The sequence below is a fragment of the Macaca nemestrina genome, chromosome 14 (genome assembly GCF_043159975.1).
Source record: "Macaca nemestrina isolate mMacNem1 chromosome 14, mMacNem.hap1, whole genome shotgun sequence".
Lineage (NCBI taxonomy): Eukaryota > Metazoa > Chordata > Mammalia > Primates > Cercopithecidae > Macaca > Macaca nemestrina.
Window position 1 is genome coordinate 75,349,260 of NC_092138.1, and position 22,260 is coordinate 75,371,519.

General features: G+C 38.7%; 2 protein-coding genes and 2 long non-coding RNA genes across 6 annotated transcripts in view; 2 read left to right on the plus strand and 2 right to left on the minus strand.

Annotated features, from left to right (window-relative positions):
• The first annotated feature begins 7 nt into the window (after positions 1 to 7).
• On the plus strand, positions 8 to 12,186 carry LOC105481018 (nipsnap homolog 3A). The gene is made up of 6 exons (XM_011740262.3): positions 8 to 240; positions 3,318 to 3,528; positions 5,250 to 5,408; positions 6,901 to 7,050; positions 11,695 to 11,781; positions 11,870 to 12,186. The coding sequence occupies exons 1-6, from the start codon at positions 181 to 183 to the stop codon at positions 11,944 to 11,946; spliced, it is 744 nt and encodes a 247-aa protein (XP_011738564.1). The 5' UTR covers positions 8 to 180; the 3' UTR covers positions 11,947 to 12,186.
• LOC139358184 (uncharacterized) lies at positions 3,432 to 6,905 on the minus strand. The gene is made up of 2 exons (XR_011612759.1): positions 6,336 to 6,905; positions 3,432 to 3,571 (listed from the first exon to the last, which is right to left on the minus strand). It is a non-coding gene; the product is annotated as an uncharacterized lncRNA (long non-coding RNA).
• Positions 9,488 to 21,376, minus strand: LOC105481016 (uncharacterized). The gene is made up of 2 exons (XR_986721.2): positions 21,255 to 21,376; positions 9,488 to 16,787 (listed from the first exon to the last, which is right to left on the minus strand). It is a non-coding gene; the product is annotated as an uncharacterized lncRNA (long non-coding RNA).
• LOC105481015 (protein NipSnap homolog 3B) overlaps positions 21,285 to 22,260 on the plus strand; it is a 43,672-nt gene continuing 42,696 nt past the window's right edge. For all 3 annotated transcript variants that reach the window (XR_986720.3, XR_986719.3, XM_011740261.3), the window contains exon 1: positions 21,285 to 21,475. Coding sequence is in view for 1 of the 3 variants with exons in the window: in XM_011740261.3 (XP_011738563.1) it covers positions 21,416 to 21,475 (60 nt within the window). In the remaining 2 variants the exon portion in view is untranslated. The remainder of the gene's footprint in view (positions 21,476 to 22,260) is intronic.

A 22,260-nucleotide genomic window follows, 5' to 3' on the forward strand; every position in this document is an offset into this window, starting at 1 on the left:
AGGCAACAAGCTACTGGACCCGCCGCGCCTCCCGCGCCGGGGTGGAGCTGACCCCGCAGGGCCCCGCCCCAGCCTGCGTCTGCCAATGGTCCAGGAGCCGCTCCTCTCCACTCGGGAAACCTTCAGAGGAGTCTCAGAAAGGACACGGCTAGCTGCTTTTCTCAGCGCCGAAGCCGCGCCATGCTCGTCCTCAGAAGCGCCCTGACTCGGGCGCTGGCCTCACGTACGCTGGCGCCTCAGGTACCGGCCGCGGGGGCGCCCAATCCTTCACCCGAGGGGAGGGCAGGGGTTGTTCCGGGATGGTGCGAGTCATGCGCATGCGCTCTCCGCCACACGCGCCCAAACTTGGGGTCCCGCGCAGTGGCCGAGGCTCTAGCGCGAGCCCGGGAACCCCGAGACAGTGGTCCCCGGGACGCACGTGAGGAGGAGGCCGCTGCTAGGGGAATACCCCCAGCCGGGGTCGTCTCGCGGGCAGTCGCAGTAAGAGAGCTTTTCTAGCCTGGCTGCCACACCCACTGGGACACTCCCATGGCGTCGTTGCTGCGTTTTTGCCGCCCAGCTAGGTCGCGGCTGCGGCCCAGGGAGCGCTCCCACGTTGTCATCTGGCGCTGTCGAGCCGCCGGTGGAGTTGTGGCTTTCCAAGCCTCCGCCCTCTCTAGACATCAGCTTGAAGGAGGAGAGGGAATTGCCAACCAGCCGCTCGCAGCGAAACCGGCCGCCCCCTTTTAAATGAAACACAACTTCCGAGCATTTCTCGGAGACCCTTGAAAAGGAGGCCCAGGGTCCCGGTGGGGCTGGACCCTGCCCGCCACACGCGCTCCGTGTGGCCGCTCCCCCAACCAGGTGGGACCGGAGCTTCCTATCAAATAGGACGATGACAGACTCTTTTAACCTTAGATGAGAAATGGACAAAATGGAGCTTGTGATTCTGCCCTAACTTTCGGGAGTGGCCTATTCTGTGGCTCCAACCTAGAAATTTCTTTTCATGTGTAGGACTTTACTCCTTTATGAAGGGGCAGGATAGGAAGGGGAGTAACCTATCCTAGAGACAGACTGAGGAACACTAAAGAACAGCAGCTAATGTCCATTCACCCCGGATTAACAATGCAGTCTTTACCCTAATGATTCTCCAGTGGCGCAGGGCCAGGAATTACATCCTTATGGCATGATTCTAAACTTTGAGTTTTTAAAAATGTCCATCAGTTGTTCTCTTGTAAGTGAAGTGGAGGTCGTTGCTGGTGGGAATCATCCCTAACTTGGAGATAAGGGAGAATGGACGACTCATGATTTCTGCCCTAGGTTAAAAGTCATCCCTGCAGCAAAATTCTCAACTCCCATCCGGGCCCCCCACCATACCCTGCTCCCCTGCGGTCTTCCTTCTCTGGCACCACCAGTCTACACCTCTCTCTCTCTCACTGTAGGTTCTCTACTATATATTAATACTGTCAAAAATTGTAAAAATGTGTACCTTTGATGAACTATGTTATCCTCCAAATACATATTCCTCGAATCAACCTGAAATCTAGTTGTCACAAATGCCCCATTGGCCTATCTCCTGATATATTTTATTATAATAATTTTGAAATTATGGATACTAGGCACTTGTTTCTCTACCAACATTGTTACTAGAGTTTGGTTTAAAAGCACAAAAAGAGTGTCCATGAAAGTCAGGGGCAGCTCTGGCAGTTGTTTTTGTTGGTAGGCTTAGTCATTTGAGCAATAAGAATATAACTCAGACACGAACAGAATTAACTCTAGATAATTATTATTAAGCCTTTTCATACACAGTTACATAATTTTGTATTTTGTAAACAAATATATCAGAGCAAAAGCCTACTGCTTTCAAACAGACATACTGGCTAGTCAATATAAGCCCTAATTTGTCCATAGCTTTGTAGGTATCAAAACTGTCTTAATAGATTATTCTGGTGTAATCAACTTCAGGAAATGGCACATGCTAATCAAACTTACATAAGATGGATTTTATAAGAATATCACGAGTGCCTGTGTGTATACCATGCATGTATATATATATGTGGGGGTGTGTGTGTATACATATTACACATAGATACCTACATAGAGGATAACCTTTGGTGAGGTATTTCTTACAGAAAGTTCAACCAGAACACAAATTAGAAATTTACAGTGAGTGTATGACTATTACAAAAGGAATTAATGGTTCTTAAGCAATATTTGTATCAATGTGGTATAAGTGGATTCATTAAATGTTGTTCACATTACATCGTAATTAGAAACTAATAATCAGAAAATTTTGACTCTGAATTTTTTTTCTCAGCATTCATGTTCTACCACTATATTACAATACAATTGGATAGGTCAGAGCTTTTTGTTGCATTAGTTACATTCCAGTCCTATTTTTGATCAGTGGTTTACTTCATTGCATTTAGGAAATACTTTGACCTGAATTGTAATTTCCGTTTTTTTCAAGAACCTAAAAGAGTTTTGTGCTAGTAAACATTTTTTTTCATTATGCCTGCAAAAAGTTACTTGCGTAGTTAATAAAGTTCTTTGATGTGCATAACTGTAACACATATGCTTTTGACTAAAGATGCAATATTGGCTAATAGGAAAACTTTTGTAAATTTGTTAGAATCCTAATTGTAGTTCTTGGATAAAGAAGTACCATTAAGATCTCAGCGCCTTCTTATGAGCAATTTCTGAAAAAGTGGCTAAAGTTGACAGTGAACCCCCACTAGGAAACAGTAACATACACTCAGCATATTTAAGAGTAGTTGTCTTTATTGACGCCTCTATGTAAACAAATGTATATGGGAGGCAGGAGAATAGGGCCTCAAGGCAGGGGACCTAAGGACTTCCTAGAACTAAAACACTTCAGCTATGACAAGAAATATCATCTTCATTTACATAGGGTGTACACAGAGTAAATGACTTTGTAACTTTATGTCATCCTCTTCATTTATATATGGCTTACACCAAGTAACCAATGGGACACCTCTAGAGGGTACTGAAATCCCAGAAAATTCTGTAACCAGGCCTCCTGAGCCACTTGCTCAGGCCCACTCCTACCCTGTGGAGTGTGCTTTCATTTTCAGTAAATCTCTGCTTTTGTTACTGAATTCTTTCCTTGCTTTGTTTGTGCGTTTTGTCCAGTTCTTTGTTCAAACACCAAGAACCTGGACACACTCCATCGGTAACATACTGAGTGTTGACAACAGAAGTACAAACATGAGTAATGAGTCTATGAATGTCCCTTATACCAGATTCAGATTTGGTTTTAACACAGTATAATGAATCCTTTCTTCTCAGGGTATTTACATTTGTCTTATCTTCTTCAGGTGTGCTCATCTTTTGCTACAGGACCCAGACAATACGATGGAACATTCTATGAATTTCGTACTTATTACCTTAAACCCTCAAAGATGAATGAGTTCCTGGAAAATTTTAAGAAAAATGCTCATCTTCGGACAGCTCACTCTGAATTGGTTGGATACTGGAGTGTAGAATTTGGAGGCAGAATGAATAAAGTGTTTCATATTTGGAAGTATGGTAAAGAGTCATCCAGTTTTGGCGTTCAGTATAGATTTTCATTCTGTTAAATGTAACATAAAACTTAGTTCTTGGATCTATATTATTATAGATACATACAGGATAACTAAGACTTTTGAAAAGCAATACCAAAAAAGTAAATTCAGTTCTTATTCTTCCCAGTGGCATACCTCTAACCCCTTGCTTAAACATTACATTATATTACATTATAAATTGGAAGACATGGCGTCTCATATATCAAGCCATAAAATTGAGAACTAGACTTTAAACCTCAGAAAAATGTTAAAATGGTTTGCTGTAAAGACAGTTCATCAAAAATTTAGAGCAGCAATTTTTAAAGTCCAAGTGGGTTAAGATCAGAAAAGGAAAGGAGAAGTACCTTTTCTTTTTTTGAAGCTAGGGGACTGTATATCAGTATTTTAGCAGAAATACTTCAACCATTTAAGGGACTTTACGGATATGGAGGTTTATAGGGGATGATGGTTAACTTTCAGTCCTCACTGAACTCTGAGATTTAATAATTCTGTTATGTTTACAGACCACATTTGTCTCATATCTGTACCCCCAGAGTTTTGAAGAATTCACTGTTACACTACTCTAGGGAGGTAAAAGAAAAGGAATGAGGGAGAGTTCTTCCCGTGTTGAAACTAACCTACGCCTGGTTTAGTAGAGGAAGGAGAATAAGTTACAAGAATGCCCAGAATGCTTGTTACTCCAGTGTCTACATCAGGACTTGATGATACCTAAAGAATTTTTAATAATTTCATTTAGTGTTTGGTTTAGGGTTTTTCCCTGTTATAATAGAAAAAGCCCCATTAAAATACAATTTATGCTTTAGATGTGGTACAAGTTGTATCACAGCCCATTTAAAAAAACTAAGTTCTGATATACCTCACTTAAGTTGTAAGATAGGTATTCTTCCTTATCCCAATGTAAACCATATGAAACTCTCTTACCATTAGTATTATGAGGTCCTAACAGTAAATATAGTACTAGGCCCATATGTTGGCAAATGTATATAACTGTTTGGGTAACTTAAATAGAAGAAAAATAAGTGCTGGGGAGAAAGAATGGATGACGATAAGAGAATCAGCATTATTTCTTTGAAATCTATTTGTTCAAAGGAGAAGAGGCTTAAAAAGTACAGTTTAACTTCACTCATGTTAAATTGGATTCAAGGTGTTTTAACTTCACTCGTTAAATTTGATTCAGGGTGTATCTGGACTTGACTACCCACCACCACCAAAGGAAAACAGTCTTTCTCTAAACTAGCACTGTCAGTTAAATGCCTCAATCAAGTAAGAATAGTTCATATATACTGAGTATTAACTAGGTGCCAACCACTATTCTAAACTCTTTTCATGTGTTAATTTAATCCTCATACAACCCTGGAGGTAGATGTCTTATTATCTCAATTTCACAGAAACTGAGGCACAGAAAGATTCAATAACTTAACCTAATTCACAAAACTGCCTACTACGTGGTCGAGCCTATAAAGCTTATTATGTGACATTACAATTAGTTTGCATTTCTGCTGCCCTTTTTGTCCTTGAGCAACTTCAGGGCAGATGGTCACATCTGTTTAGTTGGTGTCGCCAAAGGCCTAACGCAAGGTTCTTATATGGCATCAATGACCATTGCTGATTTGAATGAAATCCAGAAAAGTATAGGTGATTTAAAACTGAATTTTTTAATTTTTCCTTATTCTTTTCTTCCCACAGATAATTTTGCTCATCGAACTGAAGTTCGGAAAGCCTTGGCCAAAGATAAGGAATGGCAAGAACAATTTCTCATTCCAAATTTGGCTCTCATTGATAAACAAGAGAGTGAGATTACTTATCTGGTACCATGGTGCAAAATAGAAAAACCTCCAAAAGAGGGTAAGTCCTTCCTTCTTAGTCAGTGAGTTTTGATGAACAAAATACTAAAGAACTTAAGTGATATAAACTGAAGTTCCTTTGGAAAAAAATAAAATTAATCCTTTGTTTTATATAGGAACATACAGTGATTGTTGAGGTAAAAATAAATGGGTGCTCTTACCCCATCCTTTAAAAAAATGAGCATAAAATAATGAGATATTTTTCAGATTGAGACCTTGCAGATTTGTAAGCTTAACTGTGTTATAGAAAAAGCTGACATGGTCAGTAGAAGTTGAGAATTTGTGCACTGGGAGCAGGGAACGTGTTGATAGGTAAGGGATAGCGTATGAAGTTTTGCCATAATTTTAAAATAATATGATCTTTAAAATGTGAAAGTATTTCCATAAATTATAACTAATCTTAAATCATTAAATACAGCTTTGCTTATAACATTGACTATTTGGGGGAAACAGATTAAGTGAAACTGCCAAGCTATATTACTTTAGTCTAACTTTTTTGTCTTCTTTCTTGTTTCTCAGTTTGAAAGTAATTGCTTAAGATTTGTCTTCTTGCTGATTTCACTTCTTGCTGACTTAAAGAAACTATTACCTCAATCCAGTTTTAAACAAAGGTCAGATTAGAAAAGCATAAACTCAGTTAAATGTTATTTTACTTCCCCCATTATTCCCAACTTTGTAGTGTATTTAGGTTACAAAAAATTTACAAACTCTTCTTTGGATCTTTACCTACTTAGGTGTCCCCTCAGTTCTCAGTACTATCTAAATAAAATAGTTCACTTCTCTGACAGTGTCAAATCTTAGTTCTCCTCCTCTGTGTACATCATTGCTTGGAAATTTCTGCATGTTTTTCCTACTTGTCCCAGAGTTTCTTTCTCTCTACCAGCTCTATACTTCTGTCCAAAGTGTACAATACTTTTCAAGTATTTACCTGGATATTTAGGACAAATAAAACCATCTCTTTAGGTTTGGTTTTTTTTCCTACAAAATTCAGAGACATCACTTCAGGTCCACTCTTTCCTTTGCTGTTCCTGTTAAAAATGGAAACTTATAGGGAGAAATTATATGAAGAAAAACATAGTGGAAATTGAAAGAATGAAAATATAGATTGGAAAATTCTTCTTTTATTCTTTTATTTTCTAAAAGCATAGACTCATGCAGCTCAAATTTCTATTTCATTATACATTCTCAACAGTTTTTTAACAAATTTTATCGATTAAAAATATTTTAGATAATAGTTTATAATAGCTTCCAGTTCTTTTTCTTTGTCATCTGCATGATTAAGCATAACAACTCACTCTTAAACATGGGCAAGGACTTTCTAAGCATAAAAGCAAAGAAAGACAGTGCAAATATAATAAACATGTCTACATAATATATATGCATGTCTCATCCTCCAAATCTGTGTGTGTAGATAGTGAAAGACTTTTCACTGAGAAACGTGATTAGATATTGCTTGAATGTTTTCTGAAAAATTCTTTTTCTCCCTATTCCAGGAGTCTATGAACTGGCCACTTTTCAGATGAAACCTGGTGGGCCAGCTCTGTGGGGTGATGCATTTAAAAGGGCAGTTCATGCTCATGTCAATCTAGGCTACACAAAACTAGTTGGAGTGTTCCACACAGAGTATGGAGCACTTAACAGAGGTACAGTTGTCCATTTCTTCTTATATGAAATTGTAATATATATTGTGACCTAAGTTCCTTGGGTCAGTTTCTCTCTTTCTCATTATAGAGTATATTTTATTATTTATTGCCAAATGTTTAGTTTTTTGTAATTTTTAAAATTGAGAAAATCTGTTTTACATCTTATTTATGTAGAATGTTAACTTATGAAACCTTTTTCAAATGCTGAATAACTATTTTCCCTGATACATCACAATGATTAAAATTTTTAAACTGAAGGAACCTCAGCTGGGCACGGTGGCTCAGGCCTGTAATCCCAGCACTTTGGGAGGCCGAGGGGGGCGGATCACCTGAGGTCAGGAGTTGGAGACCAGCCTGGCAAATATGGTGAAAACCCATCTCTACCAAAAATAGAAAAAATTAGCCAGGCATGGTGGTGGGGGCCTGTAATCCCAGCTACTCTGGAGGCTGAGGCAGGAGAATCACTTGAATCCAGGAAGCGGAGGTTGCAATGAGCCAAAGTCGTGTCATTGCACTCCAGCCTGGGCGACAAGAGCAAAACTCCATCTCAAAAAATAAAAATAAAAATAAATAAATGAAGGAACCTCAAGAAATAATCTGTTACTTTCATCATTTCTTTTTCCTCTGAATGTACTTTTACTGATTTTTTTTTAAATAATATTACTTGGGGTAGGGAGATTATCTCTAAGTAAAAAGGTAATATATGTTTTATATAAAAATTAAAGCCCTTCATAAAAATTTACCCATTTTCCACCACAGCTTTATATATATCTATATAGATATAGTAAATATATATATATATTGAGGTAAATTTATATATGGATATATTTATTTAATAAAACACATATTTGGGGTATTTAACTTGTAATGTTGAAAAACATTTCAATCAGAATTTCAAGATTTGTGGCAAATTCAGAAAAACATTTGTAAAGTTTATCTGAAAGGATAAAAGAACCGAAGAGGCAGCTCACACCTGTAATTCCAGTGCTTTTGGGAGGCTGAGGCTGGAGGATTGCTTAAACCCAGGAGTTTGCAACTAGCCTGGGCAACACAGCTTGTCTCTACAAAAAAAATTAAGAATTAGTTGGGCATGGTGGTAAACACATGTAGTCCTAGCTACTTGGGAGGTGGAGGTGGGAGGATCTCTTGAGCCAGGATTTTAAGGCTGCAGTGAGCTATGATTGCACCACTGTACTCCAGCCTCTGAATGGCATAGTAAGACCCTGTCTCTTAAAAAAAAAAAAAAAAAAAGTAACAAAGAAAGGATAAATGTCTAAGAATAGCTAACAAATATTTGAAAGACTCATCATAGTATCCTGTTGCCTTTCTATTATCTATGTCCAATGGACATCTCAAACCTAATATACCCATCTTTATGCAGAAATTCAACTTTTTGTAATAATCTATCATAAGAAAATAGAATATATAAAAATAGATGTATATTCAGGTTGGAAAATACATGGAGGAGAAACTGTTATGAAAATTATTAGAGGCCGGGCGCGGTGGCTCAAGCCTGTAATCCCAGCACTTTGGGAGGCCGAGGCGGGCGGATCATGAGGTCAGGAGATCGAGACCATCTGGCTAACACGGTGAAACCCCGTCTCTACTAAAAAATACAAAAAACTAGCCGGGCGAGGTGGCGGGCGCCTGTAGTCCCAGCTACTCGGGAGGCTGAGGCAGGAGAATGGCGTAAACCCGGGAGGCGGAGCTTGCAGTGAGCTGAGATCTGGCCACTGCACTCCAGCCTGGGTGACAGAGCGAGACTCCGTCTCAAAAAAAAAAAAAAAAAAAAAAAAAAATTATTAGATGCCTGTCTCAGACCATATGTGAAAATAAGGTCAAGCTGGATTGTGTATTTTAATGAAAAAAATTTAATCCATAAAATTGGTAAAACAAAATGTAGATGAATTTATTTAATAATGTGGATTGGGACTATATTTGTAAGCCAAAAGCAAATGAAGAAACTATGAAGAAAAAAAAAATCAACTTATGATTTTATTATACAAAGGCTCAAACTTTCTGGATGCCTGAAAATCACCATAAATGAAATTCAAAGATAAAAATAAAAATTTATGCAAAAGTAGACATGCACGTGGCTACTAAATATATATTAAAGAAAATGCATATTAAAACAATAATGAGATGCCATTTATTTACCTAATAAAAGGCATACTTACATGGATATAGTATTAGGTCAGGAAAAAATAAGTACTCAAATACTGTGCAGGGTTCATATTAGCTTAATCTTTCCCCAAAATTTGACAATACAAATAAAAGCCTTATTTTTATTGTTTTTGCCAGTATTACTTCTAGAAAATATGCCTGGGTGTGTATGTGTATAGGTGTGCTAAATTATATAGAAAAGAAATTTGAAAGTATATAACATACATAGTAGTCATATTTCAGTGAGATAAATGGTTAAGTCTCTATGTTAATATTCTTTTTTTTTTTTTTTGAGATGGAGCCATGCTCTGTGGAGTGCAGTGATGCGATCTCAGCACCCTGCAACCTCCACCTCCCTGGTTCAGGAGATTCTCCTGCCCCAGCCTCCCAAGTAGCTGGGATTACAGGTGTGTGCCACCACGCCCAGATAATTTTTGTATTTTTAGTAGAGACAGGATTTCACCAGGCTGGTCTCAAACTCCTGACCACAGGTGATCCGCCTGCCTTGGCCTCCCAAAGTGCCGGGATAAGAGGCGTGAGCCACCATGCGCAGCCTCTACCTTAATTTTCTATACTGCACACATATAACTTTTATTTTTAAAAACAACTACTGAAAATGTGTGTTCATACACTTTTTCATCTTAAATTCATTCTCAGTGTTAGGAGAATTGGTAATCAGTACATCATTTCTGGAGGACAGTGTATACTATATACACTGTATGTAAGTATATATATATAAGACATGCTTCTCAGTTCTCTCAACTTAAATTCTACTTTATATTAAGGAAATAATCAGATTCAGACTGCCTGGATTTAAATCCCAGGTATACTACTTACTTTTTGACTTTGGGTAAGTAAACCTCACCATACCTTAGTTTTTTCATCCATAAAATGATAGATTATTATGAGGACCTAGATTATTATGAGAATTAAATGAGTTAATACATTAAAATGCTTAAAACTAGGCCTGACACATAGTTGTCATTCAATAAACATCAGTAGTTGTCATCGAAAGTATAATTATAAACATACAGTTGTGCTCAAATGAAGTTTATGTTAATATTGTTTACATTAAAGAAACATTGGAAATGTAGTATGACCTTTAATACATGTGTAATACAGAAATCCAATATACATGTACATCATATGATATATAAGCATAAGCAAATATGCTTATATATGTTTATTTGTATAAATATACAACTATATATAAAAATTCAGGCTAGGCATGGTGGTTCACGCCTGTAATCCCAACACTTTGGGATGCCGAGGCAATAGGATTGCTTGAGGCCAGGAGTTCGAGACCAGCCTGGGCAACAAAGTGGGAACCTGTCTCCACAAAAATAAAAATAAAATTAAAATTAAAAAATAAAAATACATATATACACAAATAAAGAGATACACCAAAAATAAAATTACAGTTTTTTATCTGCATTTTCCTGTACATCTAACATTTATATATTACAATTATAAAAACTTCATAAGCAATTTTGTACAAGAAGAACATTTATTCCAGTATTTTATAGAATACTGAAATACTGGAAATAGTCTAAATAGTCAACAATAAGGGCTGGCATAATAAGTTGCTGATTCTCTAAGGAGGAATTTATATAACCATTAAAAATTAATATTGCCATAGAAAATACTGTTGATTTTTAAAAACCTGTTACTAAATCTGTTATTATAGTATACATTCAGACCCTGATTTGATTTTACTCATATTTTCCAAAGGAAATACAATAAATTTCCATAGACGTTTTCTCTATACTGTTAACATTATGCCACTTTTAATTTTCTTCTTTGTATATTGTAAATTTTTAATAGTAAACACAATTTCCTCATAATTTTGCTTTTTTAAAAATTAAACTGTAGTAGGAAATCATAAAATTTGGGTCTTGTCTTGATTGTGCCTCTGTTTGACTTTAGTACTTCCCTTTTCCAGCCTTCTATTTCTTCATCTATAAAACCAATTTGATTAATTTATCAATTTCTCTAGCAAGTCTCTGACCCCTCTGAAATCTTATCAGTAACATATTTAGTTTTACCTTTTTGATATCACTATTTTGATTTAAAGAATAGGATGGTTTTGGCCAAGCACGGTGGCTCATGCCTGTAATCCCAGCACTTTGGGATGCTGAGGTGGGTGGATCACCTGAGTTCAGGAGTTCAAGACCAGCCTGCCCAACATGGCAAAACCCCATCTCTACTAAAAATACAAAAAAAAAAAAAAAATAGCTAGACATGGTGGTGGGCACCTGTAATCCCAGCTACTCCGGAGGCTGAGGCAGGAGAATCTCTACAACCCAGGAGGCGGATGTTGCAGTGAGCTGAGATCGCGCCACCGCGCTCCAGCCTGGGTGACAAGAGTGAAACTCTGTCTCAAAAAAAAAAAGAATAGGATGGGTTTGATTCATTTTTCTGTTATTTCTTATTTGTTAAGGCCCTGTTTTTTTAGAAACTACTTGTGGTTTGTTTCTGCAGTTCATGTTCTCTGGTGGAACGAGAGTGCAGATAGTCGTGCAGCTGGGAGACATAAGTCCCATGAGGATCCCAGAGTTGTGGCAGCTGGTAAGCTGTTTGACTAGGCATGAATTATTTTTAGAACAAATGTGATTCAGTCAGTAACTCTATATGCCTTTCTGAAATGTTTTTCCAGTTCGGGAAAGTGTCAACTACCTAGTATCTCAGCAGAATATGCTTCTGATTCCTACATCGTTTTCACCATTGAAATAGTTTTCTACTGAAATACAAAACATTTCATTAACTGCTATAAGATGTGTCTGCTAATGGTGCTTAAATTCTCCCAAGAGGTTCTCACTTTTATTTGAAGGAGGTGGTAAGTTAATTTGCTATGTTTCTTCCATTTTGAAGGCTACATCTGTGCTTTGTAACTACCACTTCAAAAAATAGTTGTGTTTACTTTCTCCACGGTATTTCAGTATCTGTCATACATTAAAAATACTTGTCACTGTTTTAAGATCTTGACTCTTCATTTGTTTCAGAATATCTCTTCTACTTTATTCTGACAACTCTTTGCTTTATAGCATTTTCTTGTACTCAAATGATAATGGTAACATTTCTATGCTTGTGACAGCATTTTTAAATAATATATTTTATTAACCTTTCCATCATGTCTGTTTTCCTGTTTTTTTGTTTTTTGTTTTTTGTCCAGTAACATTTATTTTGTAATACCAAATAGCATTAATGAAAATTAACATATTTCTTTACTGTGGAAAACTACATTGTCATTTGTGACATCTATATTAAATACGGTTTTCACATTAGTTATTTGTCACTTACTTGGAAAATGATGCTGTTAGGTCCTGGTATTAAAAATCTAGAAAAGATTTGTTGGTTTATATGCTGAAATGTCTTTATTTATAATTAATTTTAACTAATATTTACTTCATTTTGGATCCTGTTTAACAAAGATACTTGAGACATCCATTTGTTTTAATGAAATCTTTATGGATATGGAAATGTTTGCCCTAATAAAAGCCTACATATACATTCTGGTTCTTTTTATTAAGAGTTTTATATATTTATCTTCTCTGAAGCTATTGCTGTGTTACTGTAAGGTAATGAGACAGTACCAATTTACCATCTTTACTGTAAATATTGTTACCTCAAGAAAATTGCATACCACTAACCCCAGAATCAGTTTCTTTAGTACTGTCACAGATGTGGTAGGGTTTCCCTATAAACAACTTAAATTTTTGTTTTAATTGAGTGTTTCCTATTAAAGTAGATTTGGTACTTCCAAGACTATGAAATCTATATTTACAGCTATGTTACTTTTACATTTCTATGTTATTTTATATTTCTATTTTACACTGCTGTTATATATAGCAAAGGGAGTAAATTATGAATTAGCTATCTGAGGGAAATTGGAAAAGCAGAAAGTATAATCATCCCTCATTTATCTTGCTCCCTGGGATTCAAAGGACAGATGAGTTTCCTACTAAGGCAAAGAAGACCCAACACTGGAGGTAAAAACCTATCACAGAAGTTAGAGGCATTGGCTCTCAGTTTTGTCTAAGAGTCTTCCATCTCAGTGTTTATTTGGAAAGTTTTCACTCAGGAAATTTAAGCATCTAGAGTTTACGTGTATAGCTGCTGTCCTCCTACCCAGTTGGGCCAGCATTGGATACACCTCTCCTGCTTTTGCATGAGACTGACCTTTAAAAAAAAAAAACAATGCAAGAACACCATCACAATTGTTCCTTTTGCCCACGTCTTATAATTCCCGCCATCCTTCAACTAATACCTGTTTGTTATAAGAGGTGTAAAAATGTGTCTTCACAACTCATCAGATCAGATGGGCAATAATAAGAAATTGGTCAGGAAAACCTCATACACTGCTATTAAGAAAATACATTTATAGAACAGTTTGGCACGATTTAGTAAAGATGAATATGTACTTATGACCTAGCAATTCCATTCCTAGTTATATACTCTAGAGTAGTGGTTTGTACACAAATCCTGAAGGAGTCTATGGCTAAAATTCAGAGTCTGATAACTTGGATGGGTAAAAGTTCCATCTTTATTGGCACCAACTTCTAAGCATTTCCTTTGTTTGAGAAGGTAGGCAACAAACCACAATATTATTAGCAGGACCTGCAACTTTTTAGTCAATAAAAATCATAGATACTGTCAAACTCTATTTGTAGTTGTTGCAAATACAGAAAATTTATTTTACCTTGATCACTACTTCAAAATTATGGTATCTCTTACACCTACCATTAGATATTATTTAATATCTTACAAATAATAGGTCTATTTCTTTATCAAGAATTTGCTTTTAGCAGTCCTAAGCAAAAAGAACAAAGCTAGAGGCATCACATCACCAGACTTCAAAATATATTACAAGCTATAGTAACCAAATAAGCATGGTACTGGAATAGAAACAGAAACAGACCAGTGGAACAGAATATAGAACAGAAATTAATCCATACATCTACAGCCAACTGGTTTTTGAAAAAGTTGCCAAGAACATACATTAGGGAAAAGACAGTCTCTTCAAAAAATAGTGCTAGGAAAACTGGATATCAACATGCAGAAGAGTGAAACCAGACCCCCACCTCTCACTCGATACAAAAATTCAGCTCAATGGGTCAAAGAGCTAAGTGTAAGACCTGAAACTACAAAAGTAGTAGAAGAAAATATAAGGGAAATGCTTCGAGACATTGAACTGGGAAAAGATTTTACGAATAAGATTTCAAAAGCACAGACAACAAAAGCAAAAATAAATGAGATTATGTCCAACTAAAAAGCTTCTGCACAGCAAATGAAACAACAGAGTGAAAAAACAACCTATAGAATGGGGGAAAAAAAAGTATTTGCAAGCTATTCATCTGACAGGGATTCATATCCAGAATATACAAGGAACTCAAATATTTCACCAGCAATAAAAACCAAACAAGCCAATTTAAGAATGGGCAAATGATCTGAACAGATATTTCTCCAAAGGAGACATACAAATAGCTAATAAATATATGAAAAATGTTCAACATCACTCATCATCAGGAAAGTGAGAGTGAGGTATTGTCTCACCCCAGTTAGGCTGGCTATTACAAAAGTCAAAAAACAAAGCTGGTGAGGATGCAGAGAAAGGGAAAATCTTATACACTGTTTGGAATGTAAACTCTTAGAACTACTATGGAGAACACTATGGAGTTTCCTCAAGAAACTACAAATAAGATAACCCATTACTGAGCATTTATCCAAAGGAAAAGAAATCAGTATATTAAAAAGACATCTTCCCTCCCCCATGTTCATTGCAGCACTATTCACAATAGCCAAGATACAGAATTAGCCTAGGTGTCCAGCAAGATTAATGGATAAAGAAAATACTATTCAGTAAAAAGGAATGAAATCCTGTCATTCACAGCAACATGGCTGGAACTGGTGGATATTAAGTGAAATACGCCAACAAGAGAAAGTTGCACACCACATGTTCTCACTAATGTATGAGCTTTAAAAAAAGTTGATTTCAGAAATAAAAAGTAGAACAGAGGATACTAGAGGATAGGAAGGATTAGGAGGAAGAAAAGGATGGGAGACATTTGTTAAAATTATAGCTAGATAGGAGGAATAAGTTCTAGTGCTCTATACCACTTTAGGATAACTATAGTTAATAATATGTAGTTTCAAATTGCTAGGAGGATATTGAATGTTCTCAACACAAAGAAATGATAAATGTTTGAGATGATGGATATTTTAATTACCCTGATCTGATTACTATACATTATATGTATCACATCACCATATAACCCATAAATATGTACAATGATTCTGTCAATTAAATAATCATCCCAGTTCTAAAACAGGCAAACCAAAACAATATACAGTCGGCCCTCCGTTTTGTGGATTCTGCATTCCTGGGTTAAACCAATCGCTAATGGAAGAAATTAAGGGGAAAAAATGGATGGTTGTATGTGTGTGTTGAGATTTTGTAAAAGTGCAATGATGCAAAGCGCAATAAAACAAGATGTGCCTGTATACATTTTTGTACCTATGATAAATGCTTCATGTTACCTGTCTTAGTCTCTCTAATCTAAAATAACTACCCAGTTACTCTATATCATGTTAGCCTATTTTAATAATACAATGTTTTGGTATGATTTATTTAGTTTTGGATTACCTATCCTTTGGAATTCTTGTCAGAAGTTCAGTATATGCAACAATAATTTTCAAAATACTTAATCCTGTATATCTTTGAGACTTTTTAGGGATTTATACCAAAAAAGAAGTCACAGAAAAACATTCTTTTTCAATGCGTTTAAAAGCTCTCTTCCACCACAAATCTAAAACTGCCTTAAATATCATGTATCTTGGCTGGGCGTGGTGCCTCACGCCTGTAATCCCAGCACTTTGGAAGGCTGAGGGAGGCGGATCACAAGGTTAGGAGTTCGAGTCAACCTGGCCAACATGGTGAAACCTCGTCTCCACTAAAAATACAAAAATTAGCCAGGCGTGGTTGCAGGTACCTGTAATCCCAGCTATTCAGGAGGCTGAGGCAGGAGAATCACTTGAAATCGGAAGGCGGAGGTAGCAGTGAGCTGAGATTGCACCACTGCACTCCAGCCTGGGCAACAAGAGCAAAACACTGTCTCAAAAAAAAAAAAAAAAAAAGAAAAAAAAATCACATATCTTTTAAAAATAAATGATTTTACCATCTAGCTTGAAACCCTGACTGTGCCACTTAGCAGACGTGAACATGAGAAAATTGTTTGTTTCTTAGAACTTCAGTTTTCTCTTTTATAAAATGGAGACAAAACTTAATTCAGAGAGCCTTGAGGATAATTAAAACCCATGAGAAAATGAATAGAAGATTGGCTTAAGCACCTAGCAGTACTTAGCAATGTTTTTCCTCTCTAAGTTTTAGCTATGAATTTTATTCCTCACTACTTACAAGCATTTTCCTCTTAGATGTTCCCTTTACCTTTTTGCTGGCTGGACGCAGTTAATGAAGAGGCTCCAGAGATAGCAAAGTCAGGAGGCAGAAAAAGCTTGCATCTTTAATTCACCATATAAAGAGGTGACTGCTGACCAGGAAAACCCACTTTAGATTCCTAAGGAATAAGAAATAAAAACCTATTGTGTTTGAGACAATATATAGTTTCTACAGTCATCCCTTGGTATCCATGGGTGATTGGTTCTAGGACCCTCGCAGATACCAAAATCCACATATGCTCAAGTGCCTTACATAAAATGATGTGGTATTTTCATATAACCTAAGCACATCTTCCCATCAACTAAATTATAATAATAGATCACTTATAATACCTCATACGATGAAAGTGCCATGCAAATAATTGTTATACTGTATTTTTTTATTTGTATTAGTTTTTTTCCAATTATTTTCTATTCCAGTTGGTTTAATCCATGGATACAGAACCCATGGATACAGAGTGTCACCTGTATATGTTACTGCAGTTTAGCCTATCCTAATTAATAGGATACGGAGTGTCAACTGTACTTGTTACAGCAGTTTAGCCTATCCTAATTAATAACAGTCTTGAAAAGTTGAACCACATGCAAGAATACCATATACAGGGGAAAGTATCTACCAAATATCAAATACTGAGCCAGCTTCCTTCCCTCCTCAGTCACAGGAAACTGTAACAAGGTTTATACCGGACACATTGGACACTGGAAGTTTCCACAAAGGGTAACAGACTAGACTAGGAGAAATGACAGATAATAATGGAGTGGGAGGGTCACCTCAAAAACAGATTACTCAGGAAACCCTACAGTGGAGCCCACTAACAGGTGCCACTCATGTGCAAAGAGCTTTCAAATTTTTTTATTGTCTCCAAAAAAAAAGCTGATTCCCAATGATCATGAACACAAAAATATTTTAAGAAAAACTTTAGTACCAAAGGCAGAACATAAGTAGAAAACGTAACACAACTTGAACAAAACAGAAACAAAGCTGGGAGAAGACCTAAAACAGTAACTATTTTAAAAATAAAACACCAGTAATTCACATCCTCAAAGAGACAGAAATACTGAATTCACAAAGCAAAAAGAGGATACTCTTTCTGAAAACAGAGAGGAAAATACATTAACCTTCTGGGAATGGAGTACAAAAGAAGCTCTTGGAAATAAATGCAGTGAAAGTGGAAATTTAAAATTTCAATAGTTATAAGATAAAACTGGTATTTTCCTCCAAAAAACTAGACAGAAAACAGAAAAAAAAGTAGAAAATTAGAGAATCAAGTGGAGGCACATGTTTGAACAACATAAGTTAAGATCAACACAGGAAGAAAAAAATCCAATAAGTACAATATATTTTTCAATACTGAGGAGTGTCCACATGTCTACTGAATGAGGCACAATAGATGAAACACCTTCTCCAAGGCACATCATTGTGAAATTTCAGAATACCAGGGACACAGACAAAAACACAAAAGCTTCCAATGAGAGTAAAAAACAAGTCACATACAAACTATCAGCACTCAGAATGGTATGAATTTTTCACTAGAAACTATAATATAGTGGACCATTGCCTTAAAAAAAATGTGAGAAAAAAATATTTCCAACATAGAATTTTATACCCATCCAAACTGAGAATTAAGAGGGTTAGCAGGATAGAGGCATTAGAGATACAAGCTTCAATACCCTCTGCTAAACTCTGGGAGAAAAAAAAAAAGCTTTAACATCCTGAAACAGGATCCACCAAGAGGTGAATGAGATTCCCCAGCATATCAGTAAAAGGAGAGCCCAGAATTACGGCCATGACATCTTAGAAAACTAGTCCACACTGAAGCAAGAGAATTAGGACTTTGGAAAGATTAGCTCCAAAAGAAGAAACTGAAACTGATTAACAGGTTTAATCACAGAGAAAATTTACACTTCTGGCAAATAATTTGGTAGTTAGTGAATGATAGCTAAAAGAAAAACTATAAACAAGTGAGAGTGAGAGAGAAGAAATAGTCACCCTTGTGTTGACTAAAATTGTAGGTTTAAGCCATATAACAGTGGCTTAAACTAGAAGGCGATTTCACATGTAAAAGAAGTCCAGAGAAGGGCAGCCCAGGGTTCCTAGTATGGTGTTCCATGGTGTCAGAAACCAAGGCTACTTCTCTTTGTTCCACCATCATCAACATAAGCCTTCTACCTCATAGTCCAAGAACTCAAGGTATTACATCCATATTCCAGCAAGCAGAAATTAGAAACAAGGTAACAACCCCTCCAGCACTCCTTTAAGGTCACTTCCAGGTCACTAATATGCCAACATTTTTCCACTGTCCAGGATTTAGTGCGGGGGCCACAACAAACTGCAAAGATTCTATTATTAATTTTTAAAAAGGGCAGGGGTTGGGCTAGGGGAGAGTAGATACTGAGAAACAGCCAGGAGTCTGTGCTACTTCCTTCCACCACTTTCTGTTCTCCATATCTTACTGTACTTTACTTCATACTATTTATTAATCACTGATCTATTTTCTCTTCATTTATTCATCTCCTTCCCCCAACCTGTACATTCCAAGAGGACAGGAACTTTGTCTTGTTCAGTTCTGTACCCCCGTTTCAGGAAAAGAGCATAGAAGGAATTTGGTAAATGCTGTTTAAATGAGTGAATGCATTAATTCCAGGGTTTAAAAAGTCCAAGAAAATAGGTGGGTGCAGTGTGGCTCAGGCCTATAAATCCTAGCACTTTGGGAGGCAGGCAGATCACTTGAGGTCAGGCGTTCACTACCAGCTTAGCCAACATGGTGAAACCCTGTCTCTACTAAAAGTACAAAAAATTAGCCAGGATGATGGCGCGCACTTGTAATCCCAGCTACTTGGGAGGCTGAGGCAAGAGAATTGCTTGAACCTGAGAAGCGGAGGTTGCAGTGAGCCGAGATCATGCCATTGCACTGCAGCCTGAGCGACAGACTGAGACTCCGCCTCAAAGAAAAATAAAAGAAGTCCAAGAAAATAAATCATATAGATCTAGTGCTGACACAAATTATATTTTGTTTAGTCTTACTTGGTTAGAAATGGGTATCCCTCAGCTGCAAAAATTAAGGCATCTCCTCTGGAATTGCTAATTTTAAAGAGCCTCCCTTCAAACTGATGATTCCAAAGCCCTTCCACAAAATTCCCTAGTCCTCGTGATGGGAATGTTACATTAACGTGTGCAATAATGTAATTATTAGAAAGAATAATGCAAACATTAACATAATGGAGATTTCTGTGAAATTAATATAATCAATTACTGTAAATTAACTAATGCAAGCATTATTAGATAAGGATGTATGTCTCATAGAAGCCACTCCCCCAGAAAGTGAATTTGGGGGCAGTGGCTTCTATGAGACGTAAATCCTCACCTGCCACAGAAGGAAGTCAGCACATACTATCCATAACTGAAAATGCAAGAAATAGCAGAAAATGCCTATTATTTAAAAATACGGGCCGGGCCTTGAGGCTCACGCTTGTAATCCCAGCACTTTGGGAGGCCAAGGCGAGCGGATCACCTGAGGTTGGGAGTTCCAGACCAGCCTGGCCAACATGGTGAAACGCCGTCTCTCCTAAAAATAGAAAAATTAGCCGGGCGTGGTGGTATGCGCCTGTAATTCCAGCTACTCTGAAGGCTGAGGCAGGAGAATGGCGTGAACCCGGGAGGCGGAGGTTGCAGTGAGCCGAGATCGCGCCACTGCACTCCAGCCTGGGAGACAGAGCGAGACTCCGTCTCAAAAAAACAAACAAACAAACAAAACACGGAAACAGGTATTAGAAGAAACAGCTTAAAATGTTGAAGGTGGTTAGTCTGGGGACCAGTACTCCGGGACTGGGAGGACTAGATCAGAGGTCGGCTGTTTTGCTGTTAAGGCTTACAGAACAATCTAGTTTCAAACTATGTTTAACTTCGACTTTCTCCTATCATGCTCGGTGCTGCTAGTCCTCTGAGCTCATGGAAAATTAAATCTTTATTAGGAGCCTTCCAAGATCACGCTGGGGTGGCAATGGGGACAGATAACACAATGGAGAAAAGCGAAGGCTCGCTGGTCTACAAATACACATCTATCACAACGTATAAAAGTTAACCCTGTCCCAGCCTGGCCAATATGGTGAAACTCCGTCTCTATTGAAAAATACAAAAATTAGCCGGGCGTGGTGGCGGGCGCCTGTAGTCCCAGCTACTCAGGAGGCTGAGGCAGGAGAATCGCTTGAACCCGGGAGGCGGAGTTTGCAGTGAGCCGAGATCGCGCCACTGCACTCCAGTCTGGGTGACAGAGCGAGACTCCGTCTCAAACAAACAAGTTAACCCTGTCAACATCTCGACTTTAAACGCAGAGCACTGCACATGCACACGCTCAACACCTCCCCTTCCTTCTCCAGGGCAACACACGCACAAACCCCGCACATTTATGAATCTACACAACTGCGCATTGGAGCGAATGAGGTCAGAGCCCAGAAAGGTGGAGCAGGAACGATCCCAGACTTCAGCTAATTCTAATGTCACCTCTAACGTCTGGGGCAAGAACGTTTCAGGAAACCAAGAGGCACCCAGGCTCAGCGCCGAAGACAAAGACGCCAAGCTACTGGACCTGTCGCGCCTCCAGCGCCGGGGTGGAGCTGACCCAGCCAAACCCCGCCCCTGCCTGCGTCCGCCAGTGGTCCAGGAGTCGCTTTTTTCCACTCGGGAAGCCTTCAGAGAAGTCTCACAAAGGATTCGGCTGGCTGCTTTTCTCAGCGCCAAAGCCACGCCATGCTAGTACTCAGAAGCGGCCTGACCAGGGCGCTTGCCTCACGGACGCTGGCGCCTCAGGTACTGGCCGCGGGAGTGCGCCCCAGCCCTTGCCCGAGGGGAGGGGTGGGGCGGGGGGGGTGTTTCAGGAGCGTGCAAGCCACGCGCATGTGCGAGCCACGCGCAGGCGCTCCCAGACCTGGGGCCCCGCGCCGACGCCGAAGTTCTAGCGCAGTCTCCGGAGCCGTGTGGCGCGCAAGGAGGGGGCTGCAGGCAGGGATCGTCCCGCCGGCAGTCGCAGTCAGAGGGCTTTTCTAGCTGGATGCCAGGGTTTTTGTGTGTTTTGTTTTTGTTTTTGAGACGGAGTCTCGCTGTGTTGCCCAGGCTGGAGTGCAGTGGCGCGATCTCGGTTCACTGCAACCTCCGCCTCCCGGGTTCTGGCGATTCTCCTGTCTCAGCCCCCTGAGTAGCAGGAATTACAGGCCTGCGCCAGCACGCCCGGCTAATTTTTTTTGTATATTTAGTAGAGTCGGGGTTTCGCCATGTTGGTCAGGGTGGTCTCGAACTCCTGACCTCGTGATCCGCCCACCTCGACCTCCCAAAGTGCTGGGATTACGGGCATGAGCCACTGCGTCCGGCCTGATGCCAGCTGTTTTCTAGCCTAAATGCCACAACCCCCTGCCACCCCGTGGCGCCGGCTGTTGCGTTTTGGCCGCCCAGCTAAGTCCAGCTAAGCTAAGTGGCTGCGCCCAGCTAAGTGGCTGCGGCCCAGGGAGCGCTCCCATGTTGTCACCTGGCGCTGTCGATCCGCCGGTGGAGTTGTGGCTTTCCAAGCCTCCCCCGTCTCTAAACATCAGGTTGAAGGA